This window comes from Entelurus aequoreus, linkage group LG08 (assembly GCF_033978785.1).
Source record: "Entelurus aequoreus isolate RoL-2023_Sb linkage group LG08, RoL_Eaeq_v1.1, whole genome shotgun sequence".
Classification (NCBI taxonomy): Eukaryota; Metazoa; Chordata; class Actinopteri; order Syngnathiformes; family Syngnathidae; genus Entelurus; species Entelurus aequoreus.
Window position 1 is genome coordinate 38,664,336 of NC_084738.1, and position 23,119 is coordinate 38,687,454.

Below are 23,119 nucleotides of genomic sequence, written 5' to 3' on the forward strand. Positions count from 1 at the left end.
GCAAAGTGAAAAAGTGTTCTGTGGTCTGACGAGTCTACATTTTAAATTTTTTTTTGAAACTGGACGTCGTGTTCTCTGGACCAAAGCGGAAAAGAACCAGCCGGACTGTTGTAGGCGCAAAGTTCAAAAGCCAGCATCTGTGATGGTATAAGGGTGTATTAGTGCCCAAGGCATGGGTAACTTGCACATCTGTGAAGGCACCATTAATGCTGAAAGTTACATACAGGTTTTGGAGCATCATATGTTCCCATCCAAGGAACGTCTTTTTCATGGACGCCCCTGCTTATTTCAGCAAGACAATGCCAAGCCACATTCTGCATGTGTTAAAACAGTGTGTCTTCATAGTAAAAGAGTGCGGGTACTAGACTGGCCTGCCTGTAGTCCAGACCTGTCTCCCATTGAAAATTTGTGGCGCATTATTAAGCGTAAAATATGACAACGAAGACCCCGGACTGTTGAACAACTTAAGCTGTACATCAAGTAAGAATGGGAAATAATTCCACCTGAAAAGCTTCAAAAATTGGTCTCCTCGGTTCCCAAACGTTTACGGAGTGTTGCTAAAAGGAAAGGCCATTTAACACAGTGATTGCTAAAACAAAGTAGATGCGGGAAATATCGCTCAAAGGAAGACATGAAACTGCTACAGGAAAATATCAAAAAAAGAGAAAAAGCCACCAAAATAGGAGCGCAAGACAAGAACTAGAACACAGGAAAACAGCAAAAAAAACCAAATAAGTCAGGGCATGATGTGACAGGTGGTGACAGTACACCTAATTTGAGACAAGAGCTATATTGATGCATGCTTGGTTATGGTTTAATGCAGGGCTGTCAAACTTCAAATACAGAGTGGGCCAAAATTTAAAACTGAACAAAGCCGCGGGACAAGGTTGAACAAATTAACCTTTTAATAGGGACCCAAACAAGTTTTGCATTGAATATTGAACAAGCAAGGCTTATATAACTTTATAGTGACATGCAAAATCGAGTTTCAAATAATAATAATAATAATAAAAAAATATCAATGGCATATCAAATACAATTTAAATAAAAATTGAATGCCTCTTTTCTATATGCAGCCTTCTGAGGTAAATATCAACATTAACTTTTTCCACAGGCTAATAAATTTGAAAATAAAATAACAATGAATAAACCAACCATTCAGGACTTTAAACTGCTCAGTTTGCAACACACTGATCTAATCTGATGTGCCCAAGCCAGATACCTGGCATCTTTTCTTGGATGCTAGTTCATTAATGTCCGGGCTCAGACTTTGAGCTGAGCCAACCTTCATTATCGAACGAAGGTGTTCATCAGTCATTATATCTCGTAGTCCACCCGGACCACAGTCTTGGGGGCGTGCCTTAAAGGCACTGCCTTTAACGTCCTCTACGAGCTGTCGTCACGTCCGCTTTTCACCCATTCTAACAACGTGCCGGCCCAGTCACAAGATATGTGCTGCTTCTGTACGCACACACACACGTGAATGCAACGCATACTTGATCATCAGCGATACAGGTTACACTGAGGGTGGCTGTATAAACAACTTTAACACTGTTAGAAATATACGCCACACTGTGAATCCACACCAAACAAGAATGACAAACACATTTCGGGAGAACATCCGCACCGTAACACAACATAAACACAACAGAACAAATACCCAGAACCCTTGGCAGCACTAACTCTTCCGGGACGCTACAAAATACACTCCCGCTACTACCACCCCTCACACCCCCACACACCTTGTAGCGTCCCGGAAGAGTTAGTGCTGCAAAGGGTTCTGGGTATTTGTTCTGTTGTGTTTATGTTGTGTTACGGTGCGGATGTTCTCCCGAAATGTGTTTGTCATTCTTGTTTGGTGTGGGTTCACAGTGTGGTGCATATTTCTAACAGTGTTAAAGTTGTTTATACGGCTACCCTCAGTGTAACCTGTATCGCTGTTGATCAAGTATGCCTTGCATTCACTTGTGTGTGCGTGCAGAAGTCGCACATATTATGTGACTGGGCCAGCACTCCTTGGACTGGATGAAAAGCGGACGTGACGATTTTCGGGAGGGGCACTGAAATTTGGGAGTCTCCCGGGAGGGTTGGCAAGTATGAGAATTAGCGGTGAATGCGGTGTTACCGTGGCACCGCCGCTGTATATAATCGGCGGGCCAGCTCTAGTGTTAATTTGATATTGCCTCAAGGGCCAAGTGAATTTACACGGCGGGCCAATTTTGGCCCGCGGGCCAGAGTTTGACACCCATGGTTTAAAGTCATATCCAACAATTGCGACAACAACTTTTTATTGTCAATATCGACTGCCGAGTTTCATTTTTTCATGATTTCTGATGGTGGTGTGCCTCCGCATTTTTTTTAAATGAAAACAATGTGCCTTGGCTCAAAAAATGTTGAAAAACACTGCTATAGCCTATACTGATATGACCCTTTGTATTGATCAGCCCATCTCCTAACACAGAACAGGAAAAAACGAATCAGTGTTATCTTTTTTTTATGCAAATGTCATTGAAAGAACATTACAAGTGACAATGGCAGACTCAATCCCAGTCTTAGTCTGAAGATAACGGTTTACAAAGTGTATGATTACTTTTTCAAATGATTCCCTTTTTTTTTATTTTTTAATGCGATTCGAGTCGCGCTATTTGTTTTTGTTTTGTACTTGATCTCAGAAGTGTTTTAAATCAATTGATGAAATTTCATCAGGGGACGCAATCATTAACAAGCAGCCCATTTCCATACAAGCAACCATTATAAAAGTATTGATGTATGTTTAAAGCGGAATGTATGACATACAAGTGCAAAGGCAACACCCATTGATTTGGACACACAGGCCGACAGGAACCAGCGTTGTTGTATCATCTCTTCCACACAGGACACTGGAAATGATGACGTTAGCTAGCTCGCTAGCTGTTTGATAATTCAACCAACAACTTCATCGGAATCGGGCCGCTCTCGGAGAAACAATGAATTCTCTGCTGTCTAATCCACAAGGAAACGGGCTCCTCTACGCGGGATTCAACCAGGACCACGGTGAGAAGTGACGCTGGCTTGTTTTCAACTACACTGACTCTGCCATAGATGCTAAGCTAACTTGCTAACGCGACGTATTCTCAGCAAAATAACTCCATTTCATAAAAATGCCAGTGAGTCAAGTTTCTTACCTCGATAATAGCCCTGAGCCACAACAACTGCCGGCGAAACTTTTAACTTAAAACGCCTTATTGATGTTAGTTAGCCACGGCTACCTAGCTAGCGGTAAAGTTGCTATCGTGGTTGGACTGGCCAGACAAACACTAGACTTAAACATTAGTTGAGGTGCTGAAAGAAGCTTTTAGTGCACACAATATAGCTTCGTCATGGATACAACAAACATATGTTAATATACCAGCCCCGCTAACATAAGCCAGCTAACCTTGTCTTGCCAAGTTTGACAGTTCGGAAGCTACTGTTTGTTGTTATTTATCCCTGCTATATATGTTCGTATTGTTGTATGGAACATTCTCTACCACTTTTGTGTCTACGTCGCTGTTACCTGTGCTAATCGCCATTATTGCATTATTTAAAATTACCTTTCCCTTTGTCTACTGTTAATACGGTAATGCTAACTGACTTTTTTTTAATTATATTTTTTTTTTGTTGCAAATATCCATCCATCCATTGAATTTTACAGTTAAAGTCACATTTGACAATCATACTTTGCTCACTCAGACCCTTCATACATGCACATCATCAGCGGTCACAGAACGAGTATGACGATCCTCCTGGTAGGGGTGTATCCCTTTATGGAGGATGCCTGTGCCGGACTTTGTTTTACGTGGGGAGACTGGTGCACAGACAGTCACCACACGATCCTTGACAGAATCAGGTCAGGGTCCAGTGGAATGGAGTCTAAGACAGTGGTTCTTAACCTGGGTTCGATCGAACCCTAGGGGTCCGGTGAGCCGGCCTCAGGGGTTCGGCGGAGTCTCCGCCACGGAGGTAAAGACACACCCGACTTATCGTGTAAATAAAAACTTCTCCCTATCGGCGTATTATGGATACCCCCAAACAATGTTCCCTCTAATTTTCCATCTGATTTGCAGGTTTTTTGATTGATTGATTGAAACTTTTACTAGCAGATTGCAAAGGAAGAGAATACATTATATGAAACAGTACAGTTTACACAGTACAGTACATATTCCGTACAGTTGACCACTAAATGGTAACACCCGAATAAGTTTTTCAACTTGTTTAAGTCGAGGTCCACGTTAATCAATTCATGTGAATGTGTGTAAGGTGTGTAATTTGTTATGAGTTGATGCACTGTGTTGGTTTTGTTCTTTGAACAAGGTGATGTTCATGCACGGTTAATTTTGTGCACCAGTAAAAAAAACATAACGTTTTCTTGAATTTGAAAAAAAACAAACATTTTATTTTTCACTAAAGAAGGGTTCGGTGAATGCGCATATGAAACTGGTGGGGTTCGTACCTCCAACAAGGTTAAGAACCACTGGTCTAAGACGACTGGGGACCCTTTTCTGCTGCAGCCTTCTTCTTTTTCATTTCTTAAATCTACCGTCTTCCGCCTGCTACGCCGTTGAGGTCTTCACCGGTATCCCTGGCTAGGGGGCATGCAGGTACTAGGCCTTTGCCGAGGTCCACCTGGGGTAACAGTAGTAAACGGGTTAAACTCCTAGTGCCCCAAGACCCCATAGAGGAGCCTCCACTGCCGGATGCACTTTAACGTCATGCCCAGGACACACACATCCACACTCACATGCATGCCTGAGGAGAGAGGTGCACTTGGGCTTTAACAACTCAAGGTTTTCAGTATAGCCATTATTAGAAAAAGTACCCAGATCTTATATATATCCATCCATCCTGCACTGGCTCAGGATCAGCAGACGATCCAGACCATAGCAAGACGGATGAATATTCCTCGGCATCAAGGATCCTCAGGAAGTGATCACTAGATCACCTCCCGGTGACCTCTCCACTGTTCACATTTAAAAGAGAAGAAGAAAGTCACATTTTCGTGGCTTAATCAGATGCAAAAATAACACACACACACACACACACACACACACACACACACACATACACACACACAAAAAGCAAATAAACCATGACAAAACCATATCAAAAGTGACACAAAAAAGCAATAGTAGTGTGGGAACAATACAAAAAATAATAACAATAATAAAAAAGGAATACAACTACAAAAAAGATACAACCATTTTTTTCCCCTTTCGCCGCCTTCTTTTTCCCTTCTTCTTTCCTTTCTTTCCCCTTTCCTTTCTTCCCTGACTGACTTTTGTCTAGGAATTAATTCAATACTTCTGGTTTTTATTTGTATGCTTTGTTGTATGCGGTGGATACTTCGAAAAGTCTCTGATGTATGGTAGCAACTATTGATAATTGTATTTTATTTCCCACGTACGTGTACTCACGACATTGTCATGAATGTGCTCCTCTCTCCAGGGTGCTTTGCCTGTGGGATGGAGAATGGTTTTCGGGTTTACAACACAGATCCCCTTAAAGAGAAGGAGAAACAAGGTATGTATTTGTGTTTCAGCAAATCATGTAAAATGTTGCTCAAAATATATATGGGGAAATATTAGTTTCTCTCTGGAATAAAGGCATTATTGCAGAAAAGGCAAGGCATTTGTATTTCCATCTATCCATCCAGGCTTGTGGTTATAGTGTCCGCCCTGAGATCGGTAGGTCGTGAGTTCAAACCCCGGCCGAGTCATACCAAAGACTAGGCCTGGGCGATATGGCCTTTTATTAATATCTCAATATTTTTAGGCCATGTCACGATACACAATATATTTCTCGATATTTTGCCTTAGCCTTGAATAAACACTTGACGCATATAATCACACCAGTATGATGGTTCTGTGTGTCTACATTAAAACATTCTTGTTCATACTGCGTTAATATATGCTCACTTTAAACTTTCATGCAGAGAGGGAAATCACAACTAAGTCAGTTTACCAAAACTGTATTTATTTAACAGTTATTAAGCAGTGGCACAAACATTCATGTAATTTCCAAAACAGAAAGTGCAGGATTGTCAGACATTTTAAAACAAGCTATTAGTGCACTTTTGTGCATGATGTCACGAAGATGACATATCAAAACAACACTAAATTAAAGCTGCAAGCAGCGATGGACGGGACCGACTTTTGCTGGTGTTTCCTGCCTTTACCAATTCAACATATCTTTACCTGCACATTACCTACCTTCCCTGCATCCTGGGGTCACACTGGTGCTTCTTTCTTTCACCCATACAACATATCTTTACCCGCACATTACCTACCATCTCTGCATAGTGGGGTCACGCTGGTGCTTCCTGCCTGTACCCATTCAACCTATTTTCACCCGCACATTACCTACCTTCTCTGCATAGTGGGGTCACGCTTGTGCTTTCTGCCTTTACCCATGCAACATATCTTCACCTGTACATTACCTACCTTTTCTGCATTGCCTCGACAACACCTGCGCTTCCTTCTTTCACCCATACAACATAGCTTCACCTGCACATTACCTACCTTCTCTGCATAGTGGGGTCACGCTGGTGCTTCCTGCCTTTACCCATTCAACATATCTTCACCCGCACATTACCTACTTGCTCTGCATCCTCGGGTCACGCTGGTGCTTCCTGCCATCACCCAGTCAACATATCTTTACCTACACATTACCTACCTTCTCTGTATCCTGGAGTCAAACTGGTGCCTCCTTCTTTCACCCAGTCAACATATCTATACCCGCACAGTACCTACCTTCTCTGCATTGTGTGGTCACGCTGGTGCTTCCTGCTTTTAAGCGGCCATCTTGAGACGGCAGCAGCGCAGCAGCATCAGCGCAGCGGTTCTTTGAAGGCTCATAAAATCAAAACAGGAGCAGTAATTAAAACTCTTTCATCAACTTTTAATCAGAAGGGTTCAATCTCTCTCCTGTGCTAGTTTGAAGCCGACACGACAAACGCGCTCAGAGGAGATAATGTTTAAAAAAAAGTAGACTGTTTTGACCCAACTTTTGTTGTGAAGGGGGAATTGCAAACTTCCTGTTGATTTTTGCTGGGGGTTGTCAATGAGTGAAATGTAGGTCTAAGTGAGACCTACATAGAGGTTTTTGTTTCATGTCTCTACGACATTCCTACTGGAAGTTACAGGCAGTTTTGTCTGAGTTTTCTTCCTAGGAGCAGTTGTGTCTGTGTTTTCTTCCTAGGGGGCGCTAAAGCGCAATTTTGAGTTTTGGGGTTGGGTTTTTTATTAGATCCTAATTTTCGCTAGTCCTGATGTGTGTCTCCAGTTTGGTGAATTTTTGAAGCATGTTAAGGGGGTCAAATTACAGCCCAAAGAGGCAAAGGTGACTGTTTTTACAAAACTTTTGTTTTGAAGGGGGAATTGCAAACGTCCTGTTGATTTTTGCTGAAGGATGTCAGTGTATGACATCTAGGTCTAAGTGAGACCTACATAGAGGTTTTTGTTTCATGTCTCTACAACATTCCTACTGGAAGTTACAGGCAGTTTTGTCTTGAGTTTTCTTCCTAGGAGCAGTTGTGTCTGTGTTTTCTTCCTAGGGGGCGCTAGAGTGCAATTTTGAGTTTTGGGGTTTGGTTTTTTGATTAAATCGCAATGTTCGCCAGTCCTGATGTGTGTGTCAAATTTGGTGAGTTTTGAAGCATGTTAAGGAAGTCAAATTACAGCTCAAAGCTGCGGTATAATAATAAAGAAAGAAATAATAAAACTTTACAATTACAATAGGGTCCTCTGTCCCAAAGGGACATTCGGTCCCTATTTAAAGTGCAATTTTTTTTACAGAACGCCATAACAATAGTTTAAAACCCACTGCTCCCCTCACCTCCCAGGGGGTGATCAAGGGGATGGGTCAAATGCAGAGGACAAATTTCACTACACCTAGTGTGTGTGTGACAATCATTGGTAGTTTAACTTAACTTAAAGGATTACTTTTCAAAGCCTAGTTTGGTGTTTTCCTGCTGATGACTGACACAGTCTCTGTGAGTGGGAGGCATATCATTATTCTTCTGTGTCAAATTATTTAGTGATCTGAGGCGAACATGATTTTCATCTCAAAACACAAATATTTTTGTCAATAAGGCGTACATACTTTCCACACTGATGGTAAATGTCACACTGGGAAGCAATACTGTTCAACTGTTCTGTCCATTTGCAGAGTTCATGGAGGGCGGGGTCGGCCACGTGGAGATGCTCTTCAGGTGTAACTATCTCGCTCTAGTTGGAGGGGGGAAGAAACCCAAGTACCCAACTAATAAAGGTATGTTTTTATTTTTCATACATAACCCTCCACTATGACAAGTTTTGAGTGACACATTAACAAGAGCTTTAAAAGCATACATAGGATATAGGACCTCATGGTTCCTTTGCAATTACCATTAATATTACCCTGATCAAATAAGTCAGTTAAAGCCAGGGGGCACTTCACAAAAATCTTCTTGTGTGTCAGCACATTTTTATCAACTAATATAGCTGCTTTAGACAAATTGGTCCCTTTATTTGACATTTAACTTAGTCAAAATCAAGACTATCATCCGCTGACACATAGGCCTGTGTACAATGCAACATTAAGGTCTACACCTCTTTAGGACATTTAACTAGATGTGTAACACACTCAAACAATATGAAATATTTATCCGCATTTTTTTCATTATACGACAAGTATTTTTACTCTTGTCAAATTCAATGGACATCCATTGAGAACCAACTTGGGGATCTAACTCTTGCAGGCGAATCTTTGTTTGCTGCTCCAGTTTCTTCTGCTCCAAAATACTGGCAAAATGCAACTCATTTTCTTTAAGAGCCATCTGCTAATCCCACCTCAGGATCTTTTAAACAAATTGCTTTTTCCGAAACACTAGATGAGGACAATTGAAGACTTTTAGATTACGTCTAGACTAGGGATGATGTTTGATAAGAAATTATCGAGTTCGAGCCTATTATCGAATCCTCTTATCGAACCGATTCCTTATCGATTCTCTTATCGAGTCTAGATAGGTTGTTGTATATGGAAAAAAACACACAATATTTGGTTTAACAAAAGCTCACTTTTATAATATAAGAAAAAAATAAAATCTAATAAATAAATAAATATTGACTGTTACCCCCTAAAAAAATAAAATAAAATAAATTAATATTGACTGTTGTTACCCAAAGTATATCAAGTGGGATTTTTCAGAAAAACAAATATATACAGTAACACAAAAACAACCTGTCTGTGTGATCACTATAGGTGTATAAATAATAATATAATGTTAAATAAAATCAGTGCCTTGGGCACAAAACTTGAAATAATACAGCTCTCCAAAAAGTGCACTTCTGCTGCTATTTGACATAACTGTTTGTTATGATGCTTTGACATTTTTGCACTTTATTTCTTTATTGAAAGAAAGTTCTATGAAGAGAAAAGTTGTTTGCAAATGCGGTTACAGTGCTAAAAAATGAAAAGTTAAAGCTAAAAAAAGAAACACACTTTATTGAGTTAACATTATTTCTTTATAGGGTAGATAGATAGATGTGATGTTGTGTTATGAGCCAGGGAATATAACAACTACACTACCCAGCATGCAACGGGAGTGACGAGCATGCGCGGTAGCCCCGAAAAGTGTTGTTGCATGTCGTCACCCGGCAGCTAAGAATGAGGTTATGAGCACGCTGTGAAAGTAAACGTCAAGAACTCAACACGCCTTGTCTGCATTATTTATAATTAGACAGACAACACATATACAGTGTGATTTTGTTTTGTTTACAAGGAAAGAAAAACAAAAGTTAAAAAAGGGAGATGTCATATATGTTGTATATATATGTATGTGCTGCGGTTGCTTTAAGAACGTTGCGACAGCTGCCGTAAAGGAGGTGCGTTGCTAGCCTGGTTGCTATGCTTCCGGTTGGTCGTAAAAGTGTTCGTCATGTGTTTGTACCCTGCTCAAATCTCTCAGTAAAGTTATTCATTGGATTATACCTTTTGTTTTGAACTTTATTACACCTTGGAGCGCTTTTTCCGGTCCATTGTTTTTCCTGCTTTCCACATCTGCGCCTAATGACTGAGCTACGTGACGTAATTTCTTGTGATGTCTCAAGGGGCATTTTTGGTCGGGACGGGATTCGTTCCCAGCGATTCGAATAAAGAACCAACTCTTTTTCTTTACTATAGTGGTCTCGATAACGGGTACCGGTTCTTAAAAAGGGATTCGAGTCTGAGGACTCGGTTCTTTTTTTATCAAACAACCGGGAAAACCGGTTTCGAGTATCATCCCTAGTCTACACTGCAGGCCAAAGTGGGCTAGTAAAATGTGATTTTTATCAGACTCCTGCATAAACGCGCACAGGCCCCAATGTGGCCTCAACGTCACTTGCATGCGCACTTCGATAAAGTGAAAACGACGGAAATTGACTAGGAGGAAGTCACTACTACTACAGAATAAAATAAAATTCACAACACCTTAAAAATGAGTGTTTTTCGTCCATCCATCCATCCATTTTCTACCACTTGCTGCAGCCTATCCCAGCTGCTACGTGACAGTAAATTTAAGTAATTTAATGTATGAATGGATGTGTATATAGTGTAATATATTCGGTAGGGTTGTAGTCTTTTAATAGCTGTTAAGTAGAGGAGACACAGACATCAGTTTGGATCTATGTGAGCTTTATTTTTTAACTTACATGGAAGAGAATGCGCCACACCGTCAATTCCGGTCTTTTAACAATCGCAATGTCTTTGGAATCAAAATATATACAGTATTCATGTATAACATATAGCCTATTATTTGCGCACTATTGACAAGTGATGCACCAAAAATTTGGTCGTCTTAAATAGAAACCGAAACCGGATGTTGTGATGAAATATCCAAATACAGAGGTCAACCATTGGTGGTTCAAGATGAGCTTTGAAAGGCTGAAATCATGTGTATTACAGCACCATATAAATAATATTACCTTGTATGTACATACCTTGTAAGTATATATGTATTGATGTATGTTTGTGTATATATATATATATATGTGTGTGTGTGTGTGTGTGTGTGTGTGTGTGTGTGTGTGTGTGTATACACACACACATTTATATACATATTTATATACATATATAGGACGAGGGCCTATCTCAGCTGCTTGCTGCAAAATTCTGAAACTCATCACGACAACAACATCTCTACTTAACTGTTGTTTTTACTTCCATGTAGTGATGATCTGGGATGACTTGAAGAAGAAGACGGTCATCGAGATTGAGTTTTCCACAGAGGTCAAAGCAGTGAAGCTTCGGCGTGACAGGTAACACCAATTAATGACCTCTCCTTTTTCAAGAATGCTGCAACCTTTAAGGGTTAACACATTGGGTGATTAGATAGCATATGCGGAGCCAAAATTATTTACGGCATCATTCCTGGCCATATTTTAAGCTCATGTTTTTTTTGTGTTAAACATGCTTTCAGTTGGCCTAAATATAAGTGCTTTCAAGGAAACGTTAAAGATATCTTTCATACTTTATATTTTAGTCGACTAAATTTACTGTAATTTTAGCCGATTAAAATGTTGTAAAATTGTCAACTAAAACTAGACTAAAAATTACATGACTAAAGTTTGATTTAAACCAAATTAAAAATTGCTGTCAAATTATCCCTGTTGTCGCATAAGCTTTTTAAATAGTCAATGTGAAATTTAATAAAGTAAAACTTTGGCCACGTGGGTGCACAAGACTATGGACATTTCACACGGGGAGTCCACTCTGCCCAGAGTACGCTCGTGTCGGTGAGCAACGTCCATTACAAATGTAACTTTAACAAGTGGAAAGTTAGAGCCGCATACTCACTTTGAACTTTATTGCAAACTTCAACAGCAGGCACAAACATTACACACACTGGCCCGGCTCACTTACTGTTACGTGTCTCCCTTAAACCATTCTCCCTGCAACCTGTGTTAACTAGGAACATTTACATGACAATCTTATTGTACCTTTTTACTTTGCTATGAGTTCTTTCTTGAATTTGGCCGTGTTGCTCATCTTCTTTATCAAAGTTCTGTCACTTGCAATGTTCTTTATTTTCCTCAGTAAAAAAAAGCTAAGCCTGGCTGACTAAAAGCCAGAAATACAGAGTGTGCTTGAATAGGGCTGGATGATTATGGCAAAAATCATAATCATGATTATTTAAATTGATAGTAAGTGTAATCACGATTAATAACACAATTATTCATTAATTTGAAAATAGGAGTATTTATTGTACCACCAAAACTCAACTTTAAATATCGTTTAAAAAAGGAATATACATTTGTAATGAATAAGCCACAACAAATAAAATAATAATAGTAGCAACAATACATTTAAATAACAATCGAAAAAATCACTCCATATTCTCTACAGCTCACTATTGTTAACATATCTGTGTTATTGTGTAGAAATATGGGGAAACAACTACAAATGTGCACAACATGGAATTTTGCCTATCGTTCACAATCATTATGAAAGACATGACGATGGATGGATTTTTTTTAATGCATTCTAACTTGTGAATAAAAGTAAATTACAGTCCACTTACAGCAGAGCCAATGGGAGCTCTCTATTCCGCCCATAAAATCAGATAAATAAACATTCAAAAAGCGCTTACAATACTCCATTTACATTTTGTGATTTGAATATTAACCAAGTATTAGTGGTATTGTTATTATAAACGCTAACGCAGACAAACTATTTATAGCGGCGTCGTGGTCACTTCCTGAGTCCCAATGTTTACATCATTGAGTGGTCTGCTGTTTCCTCGCTTCCTTGCTCCCTGTAAGGTTATTCTAGGTCATGGGTGTCAAACTCTGGCCCGCGGGCCAAAATTGGCCCGCCGTGTAATTTCACTTGGCCCTTGAGGCGATATCAAATTCAATCAATCAATCAATCAATCAATGTTTATTTATATAGCCCTAAATCACAAGTGTCTCAAAGGGCTGTACAAGCCACAACGACATCCTCGGTACAGAGCCCACATACGGGCAAGGAAAACTCACCCCAGTGGGACGTCAATGTGAATGACTACGAGAAACCTTGGAGAGGACCGCATATGTGGGTAACCCCCCCCCCCCCCCCTCTAGGGGAGACCGAAAGCAATGGATGTCGAGTGGGTCTGACATAATATTGTGAAAGTCCAACACATCAGCGAAAGTCCAGTCCATGGTGGGGCCAGCAGGAACCATCCCGAGCGGAGACGGGTCAGCAGCGTAGAGATGTCCCCATCCGATGAACAGGCTAGCGGTCCACCCCGGAGCAGAGTAGAAAAGAAAAGAAAAGAAACGGCAGATCAACTGGTCTAAAAAGGGAGTCTATTTAAAGGCTACAGTATACAAATGAGTTTTAAGATGAGACTTAAATGCTTCTACTGAGGTAGCATCTCTAACTTTTACCGGGAGGGCATTCCATAGTATTGGAGCCCGAATAGAAAACGCTCTATAGCCCGCAGACTTTTTTTGGGCTCTGGGAATCACTAATAAGCCGGAGTTCTTTGAACGCAGATTTCTTGCCGGGACATATGGTACAATACAATCGGCCAAATAGGCAGGAGCTTGACCGTGTAGTATTTTATACGTAAGTAGTAAAACCTTAAAGTCGCATCTTAGGTGCACAGGAAGCCAGTGCAGGTGAGCCAGTATAGGCGTAATATGATCAAACTTTCTTGTTTTTGTCAAAAGTCTAGCAGCCGCATTTTGTACCATCTGTAATCTTTTAATGCTAGACATAGGGAGGCCCGAAAATAAAACGTTACAGTAATCGAGACGAGATGTAACGAACGCATGGATAATGATCTCAGCATCGCTTGTGGACAAAATGGAACGAATTTTAGCGATATTACGGAGATGAAAGAAGGCCGTTTTAGTAACACTCTTAATGTGTGACTCAAACGAGAGAGTTGGGTCGAAGATAATACCCAGATTCTTTACCGAGTCGCCTTGTTTAATTGTTTGGTTGTCAAATGTTAAGGTGGTATTATTAAATAGATGTCGGTGTTCAGCAGGACCGATAATCAGCATTTCCGTTTTCTTAGCGTTGAGTTGCAAAAAGTTAGCGGACATCCATTGTTTAATTTCATTAAGACACGCCTCCAGCTGACTACAATCCGGCGTGTTGGTCAGCTTTAGGGGCATGTAGAGTTGGGTGTCATCAGCATAACAGTGAAAGCTAACACCGTATTTGCGTATGATGTCACCTAGCGGCAGCATGTAAATACTAAAGAGTGCAGGGCCAAGAACCGAACCCTGGGGAACTCCGCACGTTACCTTAACATAGTCCGAGGTCACATTGTTATGGGAGACGCACTGCATCCTGTCAGTAAGATAAGAGTTAAACCAAGACAAGGCTAAGTCTGTCATCCCAATACGCGTTTTGATACGCTCTAATAAAATATTATGATCAACAGTATCGAAAGCGGCGCTAAGATCAAGAAGCAGCAACATAGATGACGCATCAGAATCCATCGTTAGCAATAGATCATTAGTCATTTTTGCGAGGGCTGTCTCCGTACAGTGATTTGCCCTGAAACCGGATTGAAAAGGTTCACAGAGATTGTTAGACGCTAAGTGTTCATTTAGCTGCTGTGCGACAATTTTTTCGAGGATTTTCGAGATAAACGGAAGGTGGGACACCGGCCGGTAGTTTACCAGGAGATCAGGATCGAGGTTAGGTCTTTTGAGTAGAGGATGAATAACCGCTTTTTTGAATGCTAGGGGAACAGTACCAGAGGAAAGTGATAAGTTTATAATATTTAACACTGATGGACCTAATAAAACAAAAAGCTCCTTGATAAGTTTCCCAGGAATTGGGTCAAGTAAACATGTTGTTTGTTTTGTCCCATTTACACATTTTAACAATTCCTCCAATGTTATTTCATCAAAGAGGGAGAAACTATTTTGGAGGGCAGTGTCCGTCGTATATACAGTCGTATCTGTGTTAATAGAACCCAGTTGTAGCTGAGATGCATTGTCTTTAATCTCTTTTCTAATGACTTCAATTTTCTTATTAAAGAAATTCATAAAGTCATCTGCTGAGTGGGTGGAGCTACTGGGAGGAGTCCCTTGTTGGGTTAGCGATGCTACTGTACTAAACAAAAATTTAGGATCATTTTTGTTGAGGTGGATGAGATTTGAGTAATATTTAGCTTTAGCTGAGGTAAGCATGCGTTTATAAGTTATTAAACTATCACTCCATGCTTGATGGAAAACCTCAAGTTTAGTCGCACGCCATTTGCGTTCCAGCTTTCTACATGATAATTTCTGGGCTTTAGTTTCTTCTGTAAACCATGGGGTACGCCTTTTAGGGGCCCTTTTTAGCTTTAGCGGTGCTACACTATCAATGGTGTCGCGCAGGGCGTCGTTAAAGCTGTTAGTGAGGTTATCAATAGAGCCCACATAATTTGGGAATGGTGCCATTACCGAAGGCAGTAGGTCAGTAAGAGTCGTCGTTGTGGCAGCATTAATGTTGCGGCTGCTATAGTAGTTATTATTATTATTATTATTAGTTTGTTGACAATGAGTCAGAACTTCGAATTTTGTAAGGTAATGATCGGACATTACTTTAGTGTACGGGAGTATCGTAACTTTAGAGGTGGTGACACCCCTGACAAGCACTAGATCTATCGTATTACCGTTGCGATGCGTGGGTTCATTTATTATTTGTGTAAGACCACAGCTATCAATTATAGTCTGGAGCGCCACGCATGGAGGGTCCGATGGGGTATTCATATGGATGTTAAAGTCTCCCATTATGATTATATTGTCGGCTTGTGTCACTAGATCAGCAACAAACTCTGAAAATTCATTGATGAAGTCCGAATAGGGCCCTGGGGGGCGGTAGATGACAGCCAGGTGCAGAGGCAGCGGTGTGACAAACCTCACAGTAAGCACCTAAAACGAGTTATATTTATTATTTAGGTCCGAGGTAAGGCTAAAGTTTTTGTTGTATATTAGTGCAACACCCCCACTCCTTTTAATGGGACGGGCAATATGCGTTCCCGTATAGCCAGGAGGAGACGCCTCACCCAGCGCAAAAAATTCGTCTGGTTTGAGCCAGGTCTCGGCTAGACCAACGACATCAAGATTGTTGTCTCTAATGACTTCATTAACTAATAACGTTTTGGAAGACAATGACCTTATGTTTAAAAAGCCCATATTATAGGTAGTGGGCTGTTTTGAGGAGTTTTTGTTGAAAGTATCCATAGTAGCAATATTAATAATGTTACGTTTATTATGCGTAGTGCACTTTAAATAATTTCGACCATATCTAGGAATTGATATGACAGGAATTTTTAGATTGTTTGCCACCTCAGTAAAATGCATGTCCACCTCTGACGCAGAAAAAACATTATGTGAGTTGTATATTATTCTAAGAGAATTGCTATGTGTGCAGGGATTATCCAGCCCGGCGCTGGCTAGTTCTAGCTTAACAGACTCCTTATTAGCGCTTCTTTGTGGATTAGCATTTAGCTTTTTCGTTAGCCCCGCTAACAACAACGCCTTTAGCTTTGTTGTTAGCCCCGCCCGACACCCCCGCTTCTGCTTCCGAGCGCACCGCTTACGTCTCTTTCGTTGACGGTCTCCGCTGGTAGTGGACGCCGCTGCTTCAAAGGCCACTGCTGGATGTAGCTCGCGAAGAATTCCCAAGCTAGCGAGTAGGTCCACCGTACACGCATCTTTCAGCCCAAAATGGCCCGATCTCTCCACATCCAGAATCGTAAGTCGGTCGTAAGTGATCACGGAGTGAACACGCTGTGAGCCAGCCATGAAATTGACTGAATTGAGGGGTATTTTTGCCAAATCGGTCTACACTTCCAGGAGCGCTCGCAAGAAGCTGCTGCCTTGAAGCGCCGCCATCTTGGATCTAACACTAGAGCTGGCCTGCCGATTATATACAGCGGCGGTGCCGCGATAACACCGCATTCACCGCTAATTGTCATACTTACCAACCTTCCCGGGAGACTCCCAAATTTCAGTGCCCCTCCCGAAAATCGTTACGTCCGCTTTTCATCCAGTCCAACAAGTGCTGGCCCAGTCACATAATATGTGCGGCTTCTGCACGCACACACAAGTGAATGCAACGCATACTTGATCAACAGCGATACAGGTTACACTGAGGGTGACCGTATAAACAACTTTAACACTGTTAGAAATATATGCCACACTGTGAACCCACACCAAACAAGAATGACAAACACATTTTGGGAGAACATCTGCACCGTAACACAACATAAACACAACAGAACAAATACCCAGAACCCTTTGCAGCACTAACTCTTCCGGGACGCTACAAGGTGTGTGTGTGTGTGTGTGTGTGTGTGTGTGTGTGTGTGTGTGTGTGTGTGTGTGTGTGTGTGTGTGTGTGTGTGTGTGTGTGGGGGGGGGGGCAATTAAGGCAAGAAATTAATCACAAAAGCAGTAGTTTTAGCACTTTGTTTATTCATTTATACAGGCAAAAACATTTTTTTCACATGATCAGCCAAAGCTGCAGGTTGTTGTATCCATTTGTTTTTGCTCTGTTGTTCTTTAAATTGTCTTGAGTCCATTTTCTTCTTGATTGTCCTAAACAGAAAAGCAGAACAAATGTAAACACATGATCACATTAACAGTGATTTAAACACATATATAAATTAACATTTTCCAATTAAATAAGAATGCACATCACGTCTCGAACAACTAATTTGATTTAAAAAGTACAAATTGTTAAAAAGTATCAACTATTAGTCACATGTTAATATGACAAATAATAAGACATGAGTCAAGCTATATAGGTGTAAAAATTAAAAGAAAAATATCTACTAAACGTTGAATAAAGCTCTGTGCATGAAACCGTCTGCAATGGTCGAATATGCAGGATCTTTCTATATCACTGCTATCATCCCAGCTTTACATGTCTGGTTTAAGATGTTTTAAATGAATAAATGTAGCTATGCATACATTGTAAAGTTGCTCTTTCCGCTTCATATAGCGCCGACATGTTGAAAATAGTTTTGTATAACGATCTCATTGGAGACTAAGCAGCCAATCAGAGCGTACATTTGTCCAGTTCTCTGATTGGTTGCCTTTTTGACACAAATATTGCGATTTGTCAAAAGCATAACAGAAATCTAACCGAGTGTAGGAAAAAAAATCTGAATCTGCAGTAATTATTTATTGTTAATATGGACGTTAGCAAACATGCAAACACTTTAATTGTACACAAAATACATTGATCTTTGCTCAAACATTTTTATTTTTTGCTTGAGTTTAACCTCTTTTTAAAACATAAGGTCTGTGCTTGCAAAATATATTTTTCTGTCCTCAAAATCTGCCTCTGGGCCCAAAAAAATTAAGACAAAAAATATAATGTCATAATAAACAAATAAAAAAAGAGACCGCCTCTCAAAGTACGACTGCTGTTTGTACATCGATCATACATCGATGATATCGTTCATAACAACACAAGCAGATGAGATGTGTTGTGGGTGTATGGATTGTTTTTGTTAGCATTAGCTTCGTAGTTTAGTTGCTGTTTTGAGTGGCTGTCTCGACATTGTTTATTTCAGGACGGAGCGGTTGAGTGTTTCGTGAATGAATGTCCAGACACATTTTTTTCTCAACATATGCTCCTTTTCCTCACAAAGACAAAATTTCACTTACATTTATGTCAATTTCCCTGATGTTCTTTTATATTTTATCAGCCAATGTGACTCCGGCCGCAGTTACGTGAACACGGAAATCATATGACTTACTTTTTTTGTTGAGTGTAGTGATACTAGCGCTGTGTCAAGAGTAGCAGCCATGGTGACATCCCAAACTTCTAGTAGACGTGTTTTTTTTTCACTATTTTCACTACGTTTTCTTTTTCTATTCGAAATACATCAAAATGTTTCTGACTGCATCTCTTGCTGCCTTAAATTACAACATACCTTCCTGAACTGTATGTTTTCCAACAGCGTATTTGATTGTACATTTTGTGTGCACAGAATTGTGGTGGTCCTGGACTCTATGATCAAAGTGTTCACCTTTACCCACAACCCCCACCAGCTGCACGTATTTGAAACCTGCTACAACCCCAAAGGTCAGTCATTGCAAGTAATGTAATGCCGGCGGAATAACAGTGATTCAGGATATGACACTAGTCAGTAGTTCTTACGCTTTTAAAATCGCCAACACTTTCCTAAAACTGTTCTTACAGTGTTAATTTTGTTGATTAATTTTCATCATAGTTATTAACATTGACCTGTTTCTCCTGACCAAAAATGAGACGATAACAGTTCAAAACAAAGGCACATTGACAAAAACTGAGTCAAAATTACCTGCCTTCATCAATGAATAAAAATAAGATGAAATGATGAAATTAAATTCGATATATATCGTCTTGTAGTCTTCAAGGAAAAGTTTGTAATATATTCAATCACAGCTAATGTAGCTGCATGTGAAAGAGGCAGCGTGGGGGGGATTGAATCTGGGGGTTTATTACGGAGGAGATCCTATCAAATCTACTGTCTTTGTGAGGCGGGGCTGTTAGTCAAAAAGACTTTGACTAAAATTATGTAAGATTTTCTTTATGACAAAGGAAGCCAACAAGTGCATGAAAGCACAATCCAAGCTAAAAGGGAACTGCACTTTTTTTTTTGGAATTTTGACTATTTTTTCAAGATCCTTATGAGAGATAAGAAAACCTTTTTTTTTTTGCATTCTAATTTGTAATAATCGTCTCGTTCTAAGTGGCTAGCAATGCAACTAATTGGAGAAATCCATTCTGCTTCTAAGTCACTCTAAAAATGCATCCAAAAACCGCCAACAATTATTTTTTTATGATCTGTATCCTGTATAATAACCAAGCTTTACGGACATTGTTATTTTAAGAGTGAACACAGAGGAAGTCTTTTTTTAAGCGTATTAACACATCGCCTTGCTACGGCATTATCTGTAAGCTTGCTTCTGTGTCAGCAGCTAAATGGCATTTTAGTTTGTAATGCACAACACAATACAATAGAACACCAATCTACTGACTGAAAACCATGAACAATCATATTAACGTTTCTGTAATGCAGGGGTTCTTAACCTTTTTGATCTCGGGGCCCAACTTTTCTACTACAGAGGGGCCCACTCAAATGTTTAACACTGAATTAATAATATTATTCTAGATTTTATTTTGTATTCAATAGGGGTGTAACGGTACACAAAAAATTTGGTTCGGTACGTACCTTGGTTTAGAGGTCACGGTTCGGTTCATTTTCGGTACAGTAAGAAAACAACAAAATATAAATTTTTTGGTTATTTATTTGCCAAATTTGTAAACAATGGCATAACATACATATACACACAGGGTCCATTGCCAGGGTTAATATGGTCAGCATATATGAAATAAAAACTAAATAAGATAAGGCTCAGAATGGTTTCTTTACAAAACCTTTCTACATATAAAGTGCTTTTTTTAATCGATTGATTGAGACTTTTATTAGTAGATTGCACAGTGCAGTACAAATTCCGTACAATTGACCACTAAATGGTAACACGCCAATAAGTTTTTCAACTTGTTTAAGTCGGGGTCCACGTTAATCAACATTAAACTGCCTCAAGTTGTTGCTCAGATTAAATAAAATGACAAAACTTTTCTTCTACATATAAAAAGTGCAACATTAAACAGTTTAACAGGATAAACATTGTTAAATGAAAGCATGTGTAAATCACAAAGACTATTATCAAGGCTTAGGTCAAGCTGATTAGAAAAAAAGGTACTAATCCAATATACTGCAAAAGAAGGGACTCATAATTCTGTTTTTTTTTTTTTGTTGCATACAGTTACGCAGTGCTAAAATAAATCAATGTAATTCAATTAATAATAATACATAATAATATAAATGTTTCTTAAATAAACTGTCAATAAAATGTAAGTGAAAATGAAAATACAGCTTCACCACTTAAGTCATAATTTTTGCGCTTAAGAAACTTCTCTATGACTTTAGATCCAGACTTCTTATGTTATTTTGATATTGTCATTACTGCCACAAGTGGTGGAAAAGTGTATGATAACAGAGGACCGCTGCGGCCCATATGGACTACCGCTGCGGCCCATATGGTACTGCTGCGGCCCATATGGACTACCGCTGAGAAACAGATATTTTTGGTGGCCCTCTAGGGCAGTGGTCCCCAACCTTTTTGTAGCTGGGGACCGGTCAACGCTTGAAAATTTGTCCCACGGACCGGTGGGGTGGGGGTGGGGGTGGGTTTCATTTTTTTTTTCATAAAGAAATACAATCATGTGTGCTTACGGACTGTATGTATCCCTGCAGACTGTATTGATCTATATTGATATATAATGTATATATTGTGTTTTTTATGTTGATTTAATTTAAAAAAACAAAAAACAAACAAAAAAAAACAACATTTTAATTATTTTTTAAAATTTTTTGCTCCGCGGCCCGGTGGTTGGGGACCACTGCTCTAGGGTATTAGCCCACATTTCATGTTTTGTTTGTACACAGCTTACTCAACAGTGTATTTAATTGTACTTAGAAGCATGATGTCCTGCATGTATCATGATCAATATAATAGCGACTCACTCGATGGATAATTGTTTGTTTGGTCAAGCTTTTTTTCCAGTTGACTTTGGGTAAGCACTCCATTCATGTCGGCATAGCTTGCCTCCAAGTTCCACATGTGCAGTGTCAAGTCACGCCGGTCTTGACTTTCTCCGCTTCCGTCTGCTCCAACATTTCAGTCTCTATTTGTGCTCAGCAGTTCATCCTTCGTTTATTTAGGTTCAAAAAGATAAGGTGGTGAATCCTCATTTGTCCAAAAATATTCATCTTCGTCTTCTATTACCGAGAGTGCCATGATTTCAACACACTCACGTTTGTCTCCGGAAGTAGGAACACATTTGTTGCCGGAAGTCAGAAAGAAGTGCCTTGTTATGGGAATGGAAATAAATGCGCTAAGGAAATAAGTTTCATTATTGCTTAAAATGACCAAAATACGGTAAATATTGTACATATTACATGTTGTTATGAACGTCGTGTCTGTTACTACAATATATATATATACTTGAAGCATGTATATAAAATGTTGATGGAGGGTTTTGAAGTTTTTTTAGAGGGCTTTGGACATACTGTAAAGTTTTAAACCGAAATGGGTGATTTCTATAAAAAAATTATAGTTTGACCTGTGCAAAACCAGCTTGTGGTTATGTCAATAACCAATAACAACTAGAAAAGCATTCAGAGAAGGCAGACTTCTTTATTACCCTCTATTCTCCTTGCAATATTTACCATATTCTAGTTAAGACAGAAAATATTGTGTGCATGTAAAAGTTGTGAATTAATGCAACCACAAATAGTTAATACTACATTTCCTTTCTTTCCTCAGGATTGTGTGTGCTGTGTCCCAACAGCAACAACTCTCTTCTGGCCTTTCCTGGGACTCATTCAGGCCATGTTCAGATAGTAGACCTGGCAAACACAGAGAAGCCCCCCGTTGACATCCCCGCCCACGAGGGCTCGCTGTGCTGCATCTCCCTGAACCTTCAGGGGACCAGAATAGCTACTGCATCAGAAAAAGTAGGTCAACAGCCTTATGGATTTTTGACTTTTGATTGTGACCAAATGTGTGCTGTCCTCCACAGGGGACCCTTATAAGAATTTTTGACACATCCGCTGGTCAGCTCATACAGGAGCTGAGACGAGGCTCTCAGACTGCAAACATTTACTGGTGAGCTTGTTATAAGACATGTTTGACATGTAATGACAAACAAGGAATCTGTGTGTAAATTATAGCATGATCTTTAGGTGTCCAAATGTGTTACAATTTTGTTATTTTTAAAGCTACAGCATCACTGCAGTGTATTGTATGCGTCACGAGAGATAATAATTGAACCACTCAGAGTGGCTGTTTGCTTTCAAGATGGCCACAGATTTTCTCGAAAGACTTCAGATTCATATTGTGGTCTCAGACTTTTCACTGTCAATCTTTCCTTTCCAAAGCATTAATTTCAACCAAGATGCGTCCCTCATTTGCGTATCCAGTGACCATGGCACAGTGCACATCTTTGCAGCCGAAGACGCGAAAAGGAACAAGCAGTCCAGGTTTGTTTATCCTCAGCCTTTTTTTCCTCGTCTTTGTCGTGT

General features: G+C 39.8%; 1 protein-coding gene across 1 annotated transcript in view; it reads left to right on the forward strand.

The window, feature by feature from the left end:
- Positions 1-2,702: 2,702 nt before the first annotated feature.
- wdr45b (WD repeat domain 45B) overlaps positions 2,703-23,119 on the forward strand; it is a 28,682-nt gene continuing 8,265 nt past the window's right edge. Inside the window, exons 1-8 of the mRNA XM_062055002.1 lie at positions 2,703-3,033; positions 5,464-5,538; positions 8,185-8,286; positions 11,207-11,294; positions 18,974-19,068; positions 22,362-22,552; positions 22,618-22,703; positions 22,976-23,077. Of these exons, the coding sequence (XP_061910986.1) occupies positions 2,967-3,033; positions 5,464-5,538; positions 8,185-8,286; positions 11,207-11,294; positions 18,974-19,068; positions 22,362-22,552; positions 22,618-22,703; positions 22,976-23,077 (806 nt within the window). The 5' untranslated portion in view covers positions 2,703-2,966. The remainder of the gene's footprint in view (positions 3,034-5,463; positions 5,539-8,184; positions 8,287-11,206; positions 11,295-18,973; positions 19,069-22,361; positions 22,553-22,617; positions 22,704-22,975; positions 23,078-23,119) is intronic.